The sequence below is a fragment of the Stomoxys calcitrans genome, chromosome 2, assembly GCF_963082655.1.
Source record: "Stomoxys calcitrans chromosome 2, idStoCalc2.1, whole genome shotgun sequence".
NCBI classification, from domain to species: Eukaryota; Metazoa; Arthropoda; class Insecta; order Diptera; family Muscidae; genus Stomoxys; species Stomoxys calcitrans.
Window position 1 is genome coordinate 104,844,527 of NC_081553.1, and position 19,617 is coordinate 104,864,143.

The 19,617-nt window shown below is 40.2% G+C and overlaps 2 protein-coding genes across 2 annotated transcripts in view; one reads left to right on the forward strand and one right to left on the reverse strand.

Moving 5' to 3' along the window:
• LOC106094728 (methylthioribose-1-phosphate isomerase) overlaps positions 1-6,335 on the reverse strand; it is a 60,386-nt gene extending 54,051 nt beyond the window's left edge. The window contains exon 1 of the mRNA XM_059363264.1: positions 6,161-6,335. The gene's annotated coding sequence lies outside the window, so the exon portion shown is untranslated. The remainder of the gene's footprint in view (positions 1-6,160) is intronic.
• Positions 6,336-7,793: 1,458 nt separating this feature from the next.
• Positions 7,794-19,365, forward strand: LOC106094090 (uncharacterized). The gene is made up of 3 exons (XM_059363741.1): positions 7,794-9,101; positions 18,352-18,557; positions 18,619-19,365. The coding sequence occupies exons 1-3, from the start codon at positions 7,886-7,888 to the stop codon at positions 19,351-19,353; spliced, it is 2,157 nt and encodes a 718-aa protein (XP_059219724.1). The 5' UTR covers positions 7,794-7,885; the 3' UTR covers positions 19,354-19,365.
• The last annotated feature ends 252 nt before the right edge of the window (positions 19,366-19,617 follow it).

A 19,617-nucleotide genomic window follows, 5' to 3' on the forward strand; every position in this document is an offset into this window, starting at 1 on the left:
CACATCGTGCAAAATTTTAGCCAAATCGGAGAAGAATTGTGCCCTCTAGTGGCTCAAGAAGTCAAGATCCAAAATTGGTTTATATGGCAGCTATATCAAAACATGGACCGATATAGCCCATTTACAATCCCAACCGAGCTACACTAATAAAAATTATTTGTGCAAAATTTCAAGCGGCTAGCTTTACTCCTTCGAAAGTTAGCGTGCTTTCGACAAACAGACGGACGGACGGATGGACATGTCTAGATCGACTTAAAATGTCATAATGATCAAGAATATATATACTTTGTGGGGTCTTAGATGAATATTACGAGGAGTTACAATTGACGAAATGACGAAATTAGTATACCCCCATCCTATGGTGGAGGGTATAAAAAAGGTATTCAGGAGTACAAATTTCATATTAAAAATTGGGTCCAAGTAACTGGGGGCCACCCCGACCCCAAAACCCCCTATAATAGGCTTGTTGGACGATCATGACAGTATGAGACTCGAATGGAAAGGAATTCGAGAGTATATTAGGAATATGGTCAAAAAGGAGGAATGGGCAATATAATTTGTTGATATTGGAGAGGGGCGGATCCTCCCCCTTTACCCCAAAAATGTCACCCAAAATCAAAAATGGACCGATAGAGACAATATGAATATCAAAAGGAAGGTATTGGAGAGTAGAATCAAGTATCGCCGAACCCAAAAACTCCGCCAAACATACATGTTGAACGTACACATGGGACTCAAATGAAAGGTATTCAGAAGTAGACCACGAATATGACATAAAAATTAGGTTCAAGTAATTTGGGATCACCCAACCCCCAAAAAATCCCCCAAATGGGAATATTATTCGATCATAGCTAGATCAGACTTAATTGAAAGGTATTTGGAAGCAGATAACGAATATGACTTTAATCTTTGCGTCCAAGAATCTAGGTGGTGCTTTACCTTCTAAAATCGTTTCCAATAGGTTATTTGACGCATTAGAACAATGGGGAATCAAATGATGGATATTTTTGAGTAAAAAGCATCATTAAAATTTGTGCTCAAGTGACAGATGGGGTGTGGCGCACAATACTCCTATAGACGCCCTCCACCAAATGGCTGTATACACCAATCATGACAATATGAGGTTAAATTATTTAAAACCATGCAGTAAATCTGCTTCGAAATTCGAATGCAACACTGCATTTGGATTGAATACCGGTTATCATTGGTAGTTTTGGGCTGCACTTCTTCTCAACACTTTTCTTATTGAAATTATAAAATTTTGTAAATATATTTAATAAGATCTCTTCACCAATTTAATTGCTGACCACAATATAGATGCTGAACACAATAAAAATGCAGATTACAATAAAATCGCTGTGAAAAACATCCCTGTTGACAAATGGAAATCACTTTAATCGTAGTGTAAACGGGTTTTGGAGATTATCTCAAATCAAGTGGTTTTGGGCTCTAGTGTAAACGCGATTTTAAGGTGTAAGGTTATGGATTGCGAATCTGATATTTTTATTCTGCTCATATACCTGGCGGACCACCTCACCCCAAAACAGTTGATCAGTCATAATGACCTAACAGGACACTGTGATTTAATTAATTGGGGGACATAGATTAATGTAGGCCGCCATAACCCCAAAGTGATGACGGAGGAGTTGCAATTTTAACGTCAAGGTGGCCGCCATTTTTAGCTCATCGATAAGGGGCCTTCTTTTCCTAAATAAGTCCAAACGACATGCAGCTAGGCAACACTTTTTTGTTCAAACGTTTTATATGGTTTAATCACTAAAAACTGTGGCCTTCGCACCAAATATACAAAATACAAATTTTGCCCATGAACATTCCACTTAAACTTCTCACCTACCAATGAATGCAGTCCGATTTAAGTTCAAGCTCAATGAAAAGGGGCCTCCTTTTTATAGCCGAGTCCGAACGGCGTGCCGCAATGCGACGCATCTTTAGAGAGAAGTTTTACATGTCATAGCACCTGACAAATGTTGCCAGCATTAGTAGGGGAAAACCACCGCTGAAAATTGTTTGTGATAGTCTCGCCAGGATTCGAACCCAGGCATTCAGCGTCATAGGCGGAGATGCTAACCTCTGCGCTACGGTGGCCTTCGCACCAAATATATAGACCGGCACCAAATATATAGACCGGAAAATTAGTTCTTTACCACAGAGAGGGCAATTTGATTTGATTTAAAGAAGACTAAATGATGATTATTTAATAGGTAGTCATATAGTCAGTTATAGACACATACCTACATGATAATCAATGTTATAGGCACTAAGCCACTCCAAGCGAGTAGCACCATAGAAAAGGAAATCTATAGACTCATAACAATATGTTCAAAAAAGCTCCAACAGATGGGAGAAATATCAAATTCTTTGTTGTTGTTATGTGATTGCGCAAGTATCCGGGGTGACATGGAACGGAGAACTTTTAAGTTATTTTATTAACATTTTGAGTTTTAAAGTCTATACCTTTCCTTTTTTGTAGCAGCACTAACACTTAAGTTAGCGCCATCTATTGGCTGTTTACAATTGGATCAACTGAATAGAGCCGACAACACGAACAGAGAGAGGGCAAAGTGGTCAAAATTGATCATACAGCATTTATCTTTGTTATGACAACCTATCTGTTCTTTGAATAAAGAGAAAAATAAAATATAGGAATTTAGTTGCGGTTGTTTGCGTTATTATTTATTAACTTTCCCACCCTAACAATTGGTGTTTTAATTAATTAAAGTGCCCATCTTTGCCATAGATATAAATACAAAAAAAATTCTATAGAGAGAGAGGGCAAAGTGGTCAAAATTGATCATACAGCATTTATCTTTGTTGTGACAACCTATCTATTCTTTAAATAAAGAGAAAAATAAAATATAGGAATTTAGTTGCGGTTGTTTGCGTTATTATATACTAACTTTTCCACCCTAGCAATTGTTGTTTTAATTATTTTAAATGCCAATCTTTGTCATAGATAAAAATATATATATATACAAAAACATTTCTATAAAACAAAGAATTTTCGAAATAAATGCGGTTAATTAAAATGTTGTCAAAATTTTAGAGTAGGAATAAGAAACAAATTTTTTGTGTGGTGTAAATGAAGACGACGCGGAACGGGCCGGGCTCAGCTATTTTTTTATATAAAAATTGTGTTTTGTTTTTATATGGTCTTAGTAAAAAATTTCAATAAAATTTTGTCTTAAGGAAAAATTTTGCTAGATTTTATATAATTAGAAATTTTTGTCTTAAAAAAAATTTCATTAAAAATTTTTGTAAAAAAAAAAATTATTAGAAATTTTTGTTAAGAAAAATTGCATTAGAAATTTTTGTTAAAAAAATTTCATTAGAAATTTTTGTTAAGAAAAATTTCATTAGAAATTTTTGTTAAAAAAATTTCATTAGAAATTTTTCTTAAAAAAATTTCATTAGAAAAAATTTCATTAGAAATTTTTGTTAAAAAAATGTCATTAGAAATTTTTCTTAAAAAAATGTCGTTAGAAATTTTTCTTAAAAATATTTCATTAGAAATTTTTCTTAAAAAAATTTCATTAGAAATTTTTGTTAAAAAAATTTCATTAGAAATTTTTCTTAAAAAAATTTCATTAGAAATTTTTCTTAAAAATATTTCATTAGAAATTTTTCTTAAAAATATTTCATTAGAAATTTTTCTTAAAAAAATTTCATTAGAAATGTTAAAAAAATTTCATTAGAAATTTTTGTTAAAAAAAATTTCATTAGAAATTTTTGTTAAAAAAAATTTCATTAGAAATTTTTGTTAATAAAATTTTATTAGAAATTTTTCTTAAAAAAATTTCATTAGAAATTTTTGTTAAAAAATTTAATTAGAAATTTTTGTTAAAAAAATTTTATTAGAAATTTTTGTTAAAAAAATTTCATTAGAAAAAAATTTCATTAGTAATTTGTTTGCAAAGCGGAATGAAGGCTCCACGTTTAGTATGGTGAGTGAGGATGCCCCCACTAGGATTACAAGGAGATATAGTAGCACGCCAGACATTTCCAATGCATCCCCTGATCTCCTGAGTTATCCTGGCAAGCCGTCATATCTTTTGGATCAGACTACCTCCTCATAATTCTCACCATCGACCTCTGAGCATCGGGCGGGTTTATCAATCAGAATAAGGGCATTTGGGCTGGCTTCAGGGAGTACACCAATCGCCGCTTCAGTGAACTACCACCCACCTCGGATGTGCTAGTGGCCAAGAGGAAATTCCGAGACATCATTAACGCGGTAGCCGCTCGATTTATACCAGCCATTCGAATACCCCAAGTGCGGCCCGGTGCAGGCAGTTGTAATCGCAGACGAGCATGATGGGATTAATTTTACTGACCCCACCAACCCCAGAATCAGCGAGCTAAATCTTGAAATGAACGGGGTAGTCAACGAACATAAGGGGAATTTTTGGCTGGACTCTTGGAGAAATGTAACTTTTACTGTCTACTGTTAAGTCACTCTCGAACCCCGGTAGACGGGATGACAGGACCTCAGTCACTTTTGTCTGATCCAAGGAAATGCGCCAGGTTAGTCAACCGTCAATTTATTGTGCATCCCGAGTGTGACAGGGCAAGGAGGAGAGCCATTTGTCGTATCCATGGTTTCCGAGCCAATGAACAACCATCGCAATTTACCGTGGGCGAAGTTACGAATGTCATTCGTGGCACCAAATCATCCAAGGTGTTGGGCCCCATTGAAATTTCTACACTGATACTGAATAATCTCGACCTACCTGGAGTTCAGTACCTTATTACTGTCCTCAACCTGTCTTTGAACACTCTTATTGTTGCGGATGTCTGGAAAATGGGCAGAGTGATCCTGCTACTGAAGCTTGAAAAGCACCCGAGTTTGGGAGAGTCATACGGAACGATCTCCCTTCTCTCACCAGCAGCCAAGACGCTTGAGGCATTACTCCTCCCGAGCCTCGTAGGGGAATTTCCATTCGCCGAGCAACAGCATGGATTTCGAAGACTGCATAGCAACTGCTTTTCTTGCCACCACCGCACACATTTGCCGTAGCTTTAATCAGCCCAGGACATGTGATGGGACGGTCCTCTTGACACTGCACCTATCGAAGGCATTGAAAGAATATCTCCGATCATTTAGTTCGCCTCGAAAGAGAAACAAGCAGAAACTCATCACTTTCATCCACTAATTTCACTGATTCCGCTGGGATATCGGGGTCTTGTCAAAGGTATTGGAACGGCAGCATTGATAGTTGAGCGGGGGAAAGCCAATACATTTTTAAATGAGGTGTATTTCTATATATGTACCCCTATGCTGATGTTCTAACACCCCATTTTATGATGGAGGGTATAAAAAATTTTATAATTGTATACAATATAAAATAAATTTTAATTAAACTCAACAGTTATGCCACCCATTCGTGCATAATCATTCGATATTAATTGCGGATGAACAGCTAAACGCTGACACGTTTTTGTTCCTTGGGGCCCTGTGTTGCAATGAAAACAAAGATTGGCGGACGGGTTCAACATCATATGGTGTCATACCAAGCTGGCTGTTGTGGCCAAATGAAATAAATCGACATTAATTAATAGCAACGCCAAGAAATTATTGATGTCCAACAAGAGTCTACTATTAAAGAACTTTGCAAAATTTATATTAAAATTAAAAACACAACGGCCATAATGATGATGGTGATGATCATCAAAACCAACCCCCTTCCCCACACCCATCTCGGATATAAGGCACAAGAACATGGTGTAATCTCAAACAACGAGGAATCAACCGGTGGTTGATAAGCCACCGCGCAGCACTCAAATGAAAAAAAAATTAAATGTGTGTGGAAATACTTTACAATGACAACAAAAACACTACAATTATTGTATTTACAAATTAATCTATCTCCCAGAACATGGGTGGCGGGCAGGTATGTGCAAAGGTATGTTTGTTATTAGTATTCTACTGTGACGTTAAATGGAAAATTGCCAAAAACCAACCGTGAATTTTACGGGGTAAGGTAGCGGGTGAAAAGCCACCAATGTATTCTTCGTCGACCTGTCTCAAAAATGGACACATTTTTGCACAAAGTGTGTTAGGTCTAATGGACGTTTTGTCTGTATTACGTTCGTTTTATATTTAGATTTTTAGTCGTTCTTTAACATTTTATCACTTACTTACCTGACCAATTATTATTAGCGATGTTGTGTTGAGTTGTGTATGTGTGTCTGTCGAGTTTGTGGAGGTCTGCACTGTTTCCGAATTTCAATTAAGATAACTATTTTAGCAAATTCTCTAGTAGTCGAAGAATAATAATAAAATTTATTGTTATTTTGCTTTAGCCGGTCTTTTATCAAGTCATTTGCCTTGTATGACATTTATTTCTTCTATTCTTCCTATTCTAGTTAACCCTTCGTTGGCAAAGCAATTTCTACACATATGACCACTATTAAATCAGGGTTGTTTGCATTTCGTTAAAGCAGAAAGCTTATCTTTTAAAAGCTTAAACACAATTACGGCGATTGGCGTTTAGAGTAGTATATCTTCTGCTAGTCAGGATTCACTTTTAGTGAACCCTGAACTGTAGAAGGAACATCTATGAAATTATTAGAAGTTGACGGCATGTGCTCTTCTCCCGCCAAAACTTGATAGAAAGAAAAATAATACACTGGATGTTTACGATGGTGATTAGACTTATTCCCACCTATGGATGTATGTTACAGAATGAGGATCATGGCAACCGTGGCCTTCGCAGAATGAACACGAAGATACAGGGCAGCGCAGAAGAGCTTATCTCTAAGGCAAAGAGTAGTATTTCGAAAAGGCACTGAAGGTCATACTGGATCATATGCTTTGACACCCATATGTTGGGTGTAAGCAAAGAAAATCGCCCTTATAATGAGAGGCTATGGAACCTACTGTTCCACTTGGCTTGGATATAGAGGGGCTCATAAATTTAACAGTTGCTGATTAGAAATCTTTGTGGTGAGTTATATACCTCTTATATTTTGTGGAGAATTGAATATTAGAAATAACAAAATATCCCGGCATGGGATAGCAGTGAGCACGACACAGGCTGGAACTTTGAGCTGTAATCTGTGTGGTGTTCCTCGTTACCACCAGAAGCTTAGCTGGGAGCTGCCACCTGGTGCATAGGTTGGGAACAGTGGAATGCTCAGCAATTGAAGTCACGGGCAATCAGCAGTATCGAGCGGAGAGTCTCGGGGAGAGGTCAGTTGGCACCGGCTCTTGCACAAATACTGTGTGCTCGATATGACTATGCGTGTTATTGGCGCCTTTAAATAACCAATGACCACCATGTTCCCGCGGCTATCGGTTCTTTGGACTGGAACGAGCGTGCTCACATACAGGAGCTTGAATTCGCGTCATTTTTTGTTGTTTATGTGTTATGGTACTTAACGTACACACCCAAAACTCTGTGACAAATTGTGGAGGAAAAATGTACTCAGCTGTTTGTTGTACACTACCTGAGTAAATATGTCGTTGTTTTGTGTGTTATGGTACTTAACCAAGGCGGATTTAATAATGTGGTCTAACGCAAACAGCTGTTAACAGCCGGCCAGGTTTGACGTCGCGTGAGTAATAAACGTTTTATCAAACGAACGCTGTATACCAAACTTTAATTTGAATATATTAAAATTAATTAAAAAAAAGATAATTTTCTATCACCCTACAATCATGCCTCTTAAGAAAAATACAACCATGTGTCTTTTCTGGTAATTCACAATTCTCTCATTGCCTTTTTGTGCATTCACAATAGGTGAATTTGTTTTGATTGGCTTTGATACCAACAGCGGCCGGGTCATTTCCATAAAAAAATTCGATTTTCAGATTTTCACTTCGAAACTATCACATAAAGGCTCCACATCACAGAAATATATAAAAATGTCGGATAAAAAATATCCCGACATGGATACGATTTGTCGCATGTGCTTGAAAGAGGATGGCGGTACAGTTAGTATATTTCCCAGTTCACAGGCTAAGGACGAAAAGCATTCCCATATATCTATACCCATGCGAATTATGTCCTGCGTTGCATTGGAAGTTCAAGCTCACGATGGCATGCCACCTAAAATTTGCTCTACTTGCCGATATCAATTGGAAAAATGTTATCTATTCCGGAAACAAAGTCAAGCGGCTGATGCTAAGCTAAGGAAACATATACGTCTGCTGAGTGTGGGAAAGACTAGCAAAGTTTTCTTAAAAAACCCCCACGATGACGATGATGACGACGAAGCAGAATTTCAGGATTCCCTTGATTTCATAAACGAAATGGAGGAAAAAACAAAGGAGGAAGAAAAGCTCAGGTTTGAAGTATACAAGGAAGAGATGCAAGTTCAGAAAGATGCTGAAATAAGTGCACTGCGCCAGGCACTAAAAGACGAATGCAAAGACGAAGTAAGACTAGAAATTGAGGAACGCGTTAGAGCCGAAGTGAAGAAGGAAATGCAAAAAGAATTCGATGAGATATTACTTCCCAAAATTAAAGAAGACTGCTTGAAGGAATGCAGAGATTCTCTGCAAGAAGAGGTCCGGGAAGAGTGTCGACAAATAGAAATGACCGCTTTACTAAGTGATTTGCATGATTTTTTGGAAGAGAAACAGACTTGGCGGCGGCAAGAAAAGAAACAAAATAACACCCAAATAAATAAGAGCAAATGTGCACCTTCATCAAAACAGGAATATAACGATGAAGGACCATCGACCAATGAAGTGCGTTACTCCCCAATCCATTTTATAGAAATTGATAAATCAAAAGTTTCCTCCATACCAGTTCACAACCAAGCAAAACCTGTCCTATCAACAAAATCAGCTATAAAAAAAGAACTAATACTTGACGACAATCCTCCGGATACTACCACAACGAATGTTATAAATGATGATGAGGATGATGGCGACAGTGACAAATATCTTATATATGATACGGACGAGGGATTCGAATTCCAAAAGCGATCTGAACTATCTAACGATAATACGGAGGAAGAGGAAGGTTATATGCCGGAATCATCGCAGCACTACGATAGCGGCGAAGAAAATACAATGACAAATGACATTGCTCCAAAAGCTACAACAACTCTGGCGAGAACAACATCCTACAGAAGTAAGTGTATGAGTTAAGGTTTAAGCTTACATGTCTTGTGTTTACAAATTTTTCAAACTGACCAGATAATGGGTATTAGGGTTAAATGGGGTGCTCACAGCAATTCTGTGCTGGGTCAGATATGGGTATTATGTCAAAATGGTTTTTTGGCTTTCAGCTATGTATGCCTATAGCCAGCTATGTAGGCTAACGTTCCATAGCGTAGTGTTATTACAACCAATCTATGGTTGAAAGAAATGTTCCTCGAGTGAAGCTGAATTGTATACTAAATCCTGCTCGAAGTTAACGAATGTGAGAGACCAGCTTTTTATTTTATTCGATACTTTCGCAATAGGTCTGGTGGTTGGTGTGACTGCATAGCTACCCGGAAACTTTTTTATATATTTGACACCTCCCTGATTTCGTAACACAAATTTGCGCTCCACAGCGAACCACATCTTCGGCCGCTTCGTTCTCCTACAACAACCCATGGCAGCCATACAGCCATGCAGCCCATACAGCGGATTCCTTTCCCTTCGTTTTCCGTTCCCGTTTTTTCTTTCCCTTCGTTTTCCGTTCTACCAGGGGCCCAGAATCGTAGAGGAGGTGGTATTTCAAAAAAAGTTTTTCAAAACAAAACAAAAAAAAGTTTTTCAAAACAAAACAAATGTTTTTCAATGTTTTTTCGTTTCCATTGGAGAGGTGTTAAGTTCATAAAAAAATATCCGGGTAACTATGCAGTCACACCAAACACCAGAACTATTCTGAAAGTATCGAATAAAATAAAAGGCTAGTCTCTCAAATTCGTTAACTTCGAGCAGCATTAAGTATACAATTCAGCTTCACTCGGGGAACATTTCTTCCAACCATAGATTGGTTTTAACAACATTACGCTATGGACGTTAGCCTATACATAGATTAAAACCAAAAAACTATTTGAACCTATTACCCATTATAATACCCATATTTGACTCAGCAAGGAAAAGCTGTGAGCACCACACAGGCTGGAACATTGAGGTTTGATCTGCGTGGTGTTCATTGCTGTCGCCAGAAGCTTAGCTGTGAGCTACCGGGCGCGTCCATAGGTTGCGGATAGTGGAGTGCTACATACGGAGTAGCTGCAACGGCAGTCGCGGATAATCAACGGTATCGAGCGGAGGGTTTCAGTGAGAGGTCGGTTGGTATCGTCTTTCTCTTAAATACTGAGTGGCTATAATGTTCGGTATGACAAGGCCAGTTATTGGCGTTTTAAATAACAAACGGCCATCAGGTTCAAACGACGATTTTTCCTATAGATCGGAACGAGTCTGCTCATCTATAGGAGCTTGACAAAGATCGCTAACATTTTGAATCGGTTCTCAAATATTTTGAGGAGGAACGAGTGACGATTTTTACCTATGCGGATTTCCTCCAACATGGTGGGTTGCCGCTTTCTTTCTACTACTACTACAGACCTTTTATAGGGTACATTTAGCAGTCTGTCTGGATTGGCCTTGGCCAATAGGCTTGGCATAATCCCCAGAAAGACTGAGCTGGTATTATACACCAGAAGGTGGGGGTTGGAGTTTTCCGGGGGAGTGTTTCGAATGGGTTGAGCTGCTGCTCTCAAAAACTAAAAAAGAGTAGAAACGTCGAGGGGATATTAAAATAAGAGACCGAATGTGATATACGCCGGTTGCAACTGGATAGGTCGAGTTTGGACCTCAACTGAGGCTGCATTTTGTTGTTGTCGTAACCACAATTTCATGTGGAGGTGGCGTGGTGTGTGGTGCTTTTAGTTATCCCTGGATGGTTGGGTCGTTTTTCCCTTACGGATGGCTGGTCATGCATCAAGCAGTGGGCAACTGTGCTATCTGCAGAATTATAGAGCAAGTATAAGGTATTGCGGCAGTCTCGGCGCGGAATAACTATGAGCACCACACAGGCTGGAACTTGGATCTCCTATTTGGATCTCCTATTTGGATCTCCTATTGTTATTCTAGCTCCTGTATGTGAGAAAGCTCGTTCCGGTTCATAAATAGAACCGAACGCTGCGGCAACATTATGGCCATTAGTTATTTCATAACGCCAATAGCTCGCCTTGTCATATCGAGTATAATAGGCATTCAGTATTAAACCCAGAGCCGGTGAGGCTCTCCACTCGATACCGAGTTTGTCCGCGACTGTCGTTGCAGCTACTCCATATGGAGCATTCCACTATCCGCAACGTATGAAGGCGCCACCACGACACCACACAGATCGGACCTCAATGTTCCAACCTGCGTGGCGCTCACAGCTATTACCTGCCGGGTCAGATATGGGTATTAGGTTCAAATGGTTTTTTGGCTTTAAGCTATGTATAGGCTAACGTTCCATAGCGTAATGTTGTTAAACCAATCTATGGTTGGAAGAAATGTTCCCCGAGTGAAGCTGAATTGTATAATTAATGCTGCTCGAAGTTGAGAGACTAGCCTTTTATTTTATTCTTTGACAATAGCTCTGGTGTTTGGTGTGACTGCATAGTTACCCGGAATTTATTTATGTATTTGACACCCCTCCAATGGAAACAAGGAAACATTGAAAAATCTTTTTTTTGTTTTGTTTTGAAAACCTTTTTATGAAATACCACCTCCTCTACGATTCTGGGCGGAAAACGAAGGGAAAGAAAAAACAATGCACCGACCAAGCGGAAGACACACCACACACACATCGGTGTGGAGTGCAAATTGTGCAAGCTTCTTAGTAGGATGTGTGTGTCTTCCGCCTTTTTTCTTTCCCTTCATTTTCCGTTCTACCAGGGGCCCAGAATCGTAAAGGAGATGGTATTTTATAAAAAAGGTTTTCAAAACAAAACAATAACAAGATTTTTTGTTTCCTTGGAGAGGTGTCAAATACATAAAAAAATTCCAGTCACACCAAACACCAGAACTATTGTGAAAGTATCGAATAAAAACAAGTCTACAATAAACTCAGCTTCACTCGGGGAACATTTCTTCCAACCATAGATTGGTTTTAACAACACTACGCTATGGAAGGTTAGACTATACATAGTTTAAAACCATTTAAACCTAATATCCATATCTGACCCGGCACGGGATAGCTGTGAGCACCACACAGGCTGGAACATTGAGGTTCGCTCCGTGTGATGTCGAGTCGTAAAGATTCATACTCGACGTCCTCACGTTAACATCACGCCACCTTACGTTAACATAACACCACCTTACGATCGCCCTCATCCGTATTATGGTCATGCAGTCTAAAATAGATCTCAGTCCCTGGGTTCTCAGTGTAGACCCCAAGGCCCACTCTGTACTCTTGCTTTGATCCATTCGTGTAACATGGTCTTCCAGATGGCAATACTAGGGTTCTGACAATCTAAGACTGTGTCGCTGGCAGAAGTGCCTCGCACTCGACCTCAAGTGTTATCTCAGGTATCCGATCGGATACCTCAGATGACACTCTTCCATTCCCAGGTTTCCTATTGTCGCCTCGATTAAACCGCGATGTATGAGCTGTTCCTATCCTCAGTAAAGTAAGATGTAGGTGCCGATGTAGCCCTGAACATTTGATTGTTACGGGGCAGCCCTTTATTGTGACGGGGCCGAACCTGCCCACTCAGTAGAACTTACGACGGTCAACTCCAGACGACTCATCTTTGAATGGTAAGCAGCTGTCAACATGCTAACATTCAAAGGTCGATCGGTTGACAATGACCTTCACTATGTTGTATACATCGTACGCTCGAGGGAACTCGACTTTACTTTATCGGCCTTTTTGGAAGTTGACTACCAGGGACCATGGAAATGCTTCGTAATCTGGTAATTTGGTTAAATATGATGCTAAAGGACAGAATTATTAACCTGAGGAGGTCTCGATTATCAATGGGTCTTCATCATTATCATGAGAAGCTTAGCTGAGAACTACCGGCGCGTCCACAAGTTGCGTAAAGTAAGAATTTTCCATACGGAGTAGCTGCCAGTCGATGACAATCAGCGGTTTCGAGTGAAGGGTTTCAGTGAGAGGCCGGGTGGGACCGTCATTCTCTTAAATACTGAGTGCCTATGATGATCGATATGACAAGGCGAGTTATTGGCATTTTTAAATAACCAATGGCCATCGCTTGCAAACGGCGATCGGTCCTATGGTCCGGAACGGGCTTGCTCATCTGTAGGAGCTTAACAAGGATCGTTGCCTCCATTCAATTATATGGCTGCTACAACAGCATTCTCAATGGGTTCTCAAATCTTTTGAGGAGGAACGATTTTTACATAAGCGGATTAACTCGTCATTATGGTGGTTGGCCACTTTTTCTCTACTACTACAGATTTACTACAACGTACATTTAGGAATCTGTCTGGATTGGCCATGGCCAATATGCTTGGCATAATCTCCAGAAAGACCGAACTGGTACTATGCACCAGAAAACGGAGCTTTGTTTTTTTCGGGGACCTCTTCTGAATGGGTAAGCTGCCGCTATCCCCGAAGGCCAAGTCATGGGTGTGTCTTTTGACTACAAACTAAACTGGAGAAGGTACATCGAGAAGATGATCAAAATAGAAACTGAGTGTGATCTACTTCCGTCTCAACTCCGTAGGTAGCAGTTGGGGGATTAGGCAGGGGATGGCACAGGATGTTTACGGCGGTAGGTGGATAATATATCACCTATGGTTGGCTGGTCTGGCATCAGGCGTTGGGCAACTGTGCTTGGAATTTTCAGGAGGGAAGTTGCGCTCAAAAACTAAACTGAAGTAGGAAAGTCGAGGGGATAGCAAAGTAAGAGACCGAATGCAATTTACGCCGCTCGCAACTGAATAGGTCGAGTTTGGACCTAAGCTGGGGCTGCATTTTGTTGTTGTGATTGTCGTCGTAACCACATTTTCAAGTGGAGGCGGCGATCCTCGTCAAACTCCTGTAGGTGAGCAAGCTCGTTTCGGTCCAAAGAACTGATCGCCATGATCGAGATTATGGCGGCCATTGGTTATTTAAAGGCGCCAATAAATCGCCTTGTCATATCGAGCATCATAGGCACTCAGTATTTGTGCAAGAGCCCGTGTCAACCAACCTCTCCCCGAGACTACCCGCTCGATGCCGTTGATTGTCCGCGCCTGCCGTTGCAGCGCGCAGTAGCTTACAACAAAGCTTCTTCTGACAGAAATGAACACCACGCAGTCAAACCTTCATGTTCCAGCTTGTGTGGTGCTCACAGCTATTCCGTGCCGGGTCATATATGGGTATTATAATGGGAATTAGGTTTAAATGGTTTTTGGATTTAAGCTAATGTTCCATAGCGCAGTGTTGTTAAACCAAGCCTTTTATTTTATCCGATACTTTCACAAAAGTTCTGGTGTTTGGTGTGACTGCATAGTTACCTCGAAACTTATTTATATATTTGACACCTCTCCAATGGAAACGAAAAAACATTAAAACTTTTTTTTTTTTTTGTTTCGAAAAAATTTTTTTGAAATACCACCTCCTCTACAATTCTGGGCCCCTGGTAGAACGGAAAACGAAGGGAAAGAAAAAACAAGGATTACGAGGATACATGCCTCTACCCTCTACATCCGAATATGTGCTACAACAACTACAACACCCGTGGTAGTCGGTTTTAAAGCGGATTTCTTTCCCTTCGTTTTCCGTTCTGCCAGGGGCCCAGAATCGTAGAGGAGGTGATATTTCTTTCCCTTCGTTTTCCGTTTCCGTTTTTTCTTTCCCTTCGTTTTCCGTTCTACCAGGGGCCCAGAATCGTAGAGGAGGTGGTTTTTCAAAAAAAGTTTTTCAAAACAAAACAAAAAAAAAAGAAAACACCAGAACTATTCTGAAAGTATCGAAAAAATAAAAGGCTAGTCTTTTACATTCGTTCTTCGAGCAGAATTAAGTATACAATTCAGCTTCACTCGGGGAACATTTATTCCAACCATAGATTGGTTTTAACAACACTACGCTATGTAACGTTAGCCTATACATAGCATAAAGCCAAAAAACCGTTTGAACCTAATACCCATTATAATACCCATATTTGATTCAGCAAGGGAAATCTGTGAGCACCACACACGCTGGAACATTGAGGTTTGATCTGCGTGGTGTTCATTGCTGTCGCAAGAAGCTTAGCTGTGAGCTACCGAGCGCGTCCATAGGTTGCGTATAGTGGAATGCTACATACGGAGTAGCTGCAACGGCAGTTGCAGATAATCAACGGTATCGAGCGGAGGGTTTCAGTGAGAGGCCAGTTGGTATCGTCTTTCTCTTAAATACTGGGTGGCTATAATATTCGGTATGACAAGGCGAGTTATTGGCGTTTTAAACAACGAATGGCCATCACGTTCAAGCAACGATCTGTCCTATGGATCGGAACGAGTATGCTTATCTATAGGAGCTTCACAAAGATCGCTATCATTTTGAATCGGTTCTCAAATATTTTGAGGAGGAACGAGTGACGATTTTTACCTATGCGGATTGCCTCCATCATGGTGGGTTGCCGCTTTCTTTCTACTACTACTACAGACCTTTTATAGGGTACATTTAGCAGTCTGTCTGGATTGGCCTTGGCCAATAGGCTTGGCATAATCCCCAGAAAGACTGAGCTGGTATTATACACCAGAAGGTGGGGCTTGGAGTTTTCCGGGGGAGTGTTTCGAATGGGTTGAGCTGCTGCTCTCAGAAACTAAACAAGAGTAGAAATGTCGAGGGGATAGTAAAATAAGAGACCGAATACGATTTACGCCGGTTGCAACTGGATAGGTCGAGTTTGGGCCTAAGCTGAGGCTGCATTTTGTTGTTGTTGTTGTCGTTGTAACCAGAATTTCATGTGGAGGCGGCGTGGTGTGTGGTGCTGATAGTTATCCCTGGATGGTTGAGTCGTTTCTCCCTTACGGATGGCTGGTCATGCATCAAGCAGTGGGGAACTGTGGTATCTGCAGAATTATGGAGCAATTATGAGGTATTGCGGCAGTCTCGGCGCGGAATAACTATGAGCACCACTCAGGCTGGAACTTGGATATCCTATTTGGGAGTTGTTATTCTAGCTCCTGTATGTGAGGAAGCTCGTTCCGGTTCATAGAACCGAACGCTGCGGCAACATTATGGCCATTAGTTAATTCATAACGCCAATAGCTCGCCTTGTCATATCGAGTATAATAGGCATTCAGTATTAAACCCAGAGCCGGTGAGTCTCTCCGCTCGATACCGCGTTTGTCCGCGACTGTCGTTGCAGCTACTCCATATGGAGCATTCCACTATCCGCAACGTATGGAGGCGCCACCACGACATCACACAGATCGGACCCCAATGCTCCAACCTGTGTGGTGCTCACAGCTATTACGTGCCGGGTCAGATATGGGTATTAGGTTCAAATGGTTTTTTGGCTTTAAACTGTTTATAGAGTCTAACGTTCCATAGTGTAGTGTTGTTAAAACCAATCTATGGTTGGAATAAATGTTCCCCGAGTGAAGCTGAAATGTATACTTTATGCTGCTCGAAGTTAACGAATGTGAGAGACTAGCCTTTTAAATATTTTATTCTTTGACAATAGTTCTGGTGTTTGGTGTGACTGCATAGTTACCCGGAATTTATTTATGTATTTGACACCTCTCCAATGGAAACAAGGAAACATTGAAAAATCTTTTTTTTTTGTTTTGTTTTGAAAACCTTTTTATGAAATACCACCTCCTCTACGATTCTGGGCGCCTGGTAGAACGGAAAACGAAGGGAAAGAAAAAACAAGGCACAGACCACACACATCGCTGTGGAGTGCAAATTGTGCAAGCTTCTTAGTAGGATGTGTGTGTCTTCCGCCTTTTTCTTTCCCTTCGTTTTCCGTTCAACCAGGGGCCCAGAATCGTAAAGGAGATGGTATTTTATAAAAAAGGTTTTCAAAACAAAACAATAACAAGATTTTTTTGTTTCCTTGGAGAGGTGTCAAATACATAAAAAAAATTCCAGTTACACCAAAGACCAGAACTATTGTGAAAGTATCGAATAAAATAAAAGGCTAGTCTCTCACATTCTTTATCTTCGAGCAGCATTAAGTATACAATTCAGTTTCACTCGGGGAACATTTCTTCCAACCATAGATTGGTTTTAGCCACATTACGCTATGGAACGTTAGCCTATACACAGCTTAAATCCAAAAAAGCCCATTTAAACCTAATACCCATATCTGACCCGGCACGCAATAGCTGTGAGTACCACACAGGCTGGAACATTGAGGTCCGATCTGTGTGGGGTTCATTGCTGTCACGAGAAACTGAGCTGCGAACTACCGAGCGCATCCACAGGTAGCGGATAGTGGAATGCTACATACGGAGTAGCTGCAACGGCAGTCGCGGACATTCAATGGTATCGAGCGGAGAGTCTTGGGGAGAGATCGGTTGATACCGGCTCTTGCACAAATACTGAGTGCCTATGATGCTCGGTATGATAAGGCGAGTTATTGGCATCTATAAATAAGTGGCCATTGCGTTCAAACGGCGATCGGTCCTATGGTCCGGAACGGGCTTGATTATCTATAACATCTTAACAAGGATCGTTGCCTCCATGCAAATATATGGCTACTACAAAAGCATTTTCAATGGGTTTTCAAATCTTTTGAGGAGGAACGATTTTTACCTAAGCGGATTAACTCGTAATCATAGTTGGTAGCCGCTTTTTCTTTACTATTGGGTTGCCCAAAAAGTAATTGCGGATTTTTCATATAGTCGGCGTTGACAAATTTGTTCACAGCTCTGTCAGTTATCAGCTGTTACTTTTAGCTTGCTTTAGAAAAGAAGTGTAAAAAAAAGTATATTTGATTAAAGTTCATTCTAAGTTTTATTAAAAAAGCATTTACTTTCTTTAAAAAATCCGCAATTACTTTTTGGGCAACCCAATACTACAGACTATATGGAGCATTCCACTATCCGCAACCAGTAGACCTGCCCGGTAGCTCGCAGCTAAGCTTGTCGTGACAGCAATGAACACCACACAGATCGAACCTCAATTTTCCGGCCTGTGTAGTGCTCACAGCTATCCACAGGCAACCATTTACTGACAAACACACTTTCGTTGATTCTCTTGCGATACTTTCAAAAACTGCAATTGGTTATTTCGGTGATCGACCTATAATATCGTTGTCGTCGGCATAGGCGAGTAGCATATGTTCTCTTGTGAGTAGTGTGCCGTGCCTATTCACACCTACTTCTCGCGTTATCTCGCGGGGAAAAATAATTGATATAAATATTACTTAAGTAAATTTTTAATAATTTAAATTTATAAATAAAAAAAATTATATAATAATTCTCGAAATGTCTTTTTGCAGTTGAAGATGCCGAAAATGGTGACATAACGTTCTTAAAAAAGTCTTCTGACTCTCATTCGCCTTCACTGGTCAATGCAGGCAATAGTGTTGGTCAGCTGCAAAATGACTCAAACATTGTAATACTCAATTTTCCAAACGATTTGGAGGGAGATGATGATCATTTGGAACTACTTGAATACAATGAGGACTTTGAAAATAAAGTGATTGTGAGTAAATTGTTCGTTTTTAAAAACTTGACATTAAAAATATTTCCTTTCTTTTTTCCAGAAGCCTGTAGTTGAATCGGGTCCGGCTCCCAAACGCTTTCGCTCGTCGGAACAAAATGTAAGCTCCCCAAACTCCCAACAGTTTACGACTACTACAACAACTTCGTCTACGATTGAGACTACCACGGTATTGGCCAAGACCTTTGTTAACACCGTGCAACAACGAACCACTGATACACCGAAATTATTCAAATGTCACAGCTGTCCCATGGTCTTCTCCACAAATTCTTCGTTGGAGCGACATTTACGCACTCATCGCAAAGGTGAAGAGACTGGTGTTTCATTTCAATGCCCCGAATGTCAGGTTGTGGTCTCATGTGCCAGCGCCTTGAGACGCCACATGTACATACACTGTGCCGAGAAACCTTTCATATGTGAGGAATGTGGCAAATCCTTTGTACAAAGGGAAATTCTCAAACGTCATATGCAAATACACACCGGCATTAAACCCTACAAATGTGAACATTGCGATCGAGCTTTTGCCCAACGCATTAATCTAAAGCAGCATATAAATCGCCATCATTCGGAGGAACCACACATACAGCAGCATTCCTGTCATTTGTGTCCGAAACGTTTCAATCATGCCTCTGGTCTTAGTAGGCATTTAGCTTCGCACAGTGGTGTTGCATTCCAATGCACCGAATGTGACAGAACATTTGGTGATAGATCATCAATAAAACGGCATATTGTCAATAAGCATGGCAAGGGAGCAATTGCAAAGACCGATAATAGTTAAGCTAAGCAACACACACACACACCCACATTTTTTTATAATTTTTTATTTAATTAAACCAAAAGTCGATTTCTATTAACGGACGAATGCGGCTAAGCATTCAACCGATTTCACGTGATTATTGTAAGGCCTGATATGGGGTTGATGTTTCGCATCATTCGATCTTAAACCCCGTTGATGCTGTTCATCAAATCCGGATTTAAGGCTCTTGTCAGCTGATTTTATAAAGGAAAAACACATGATCGAGCCATTAAATCCGGATTTAAA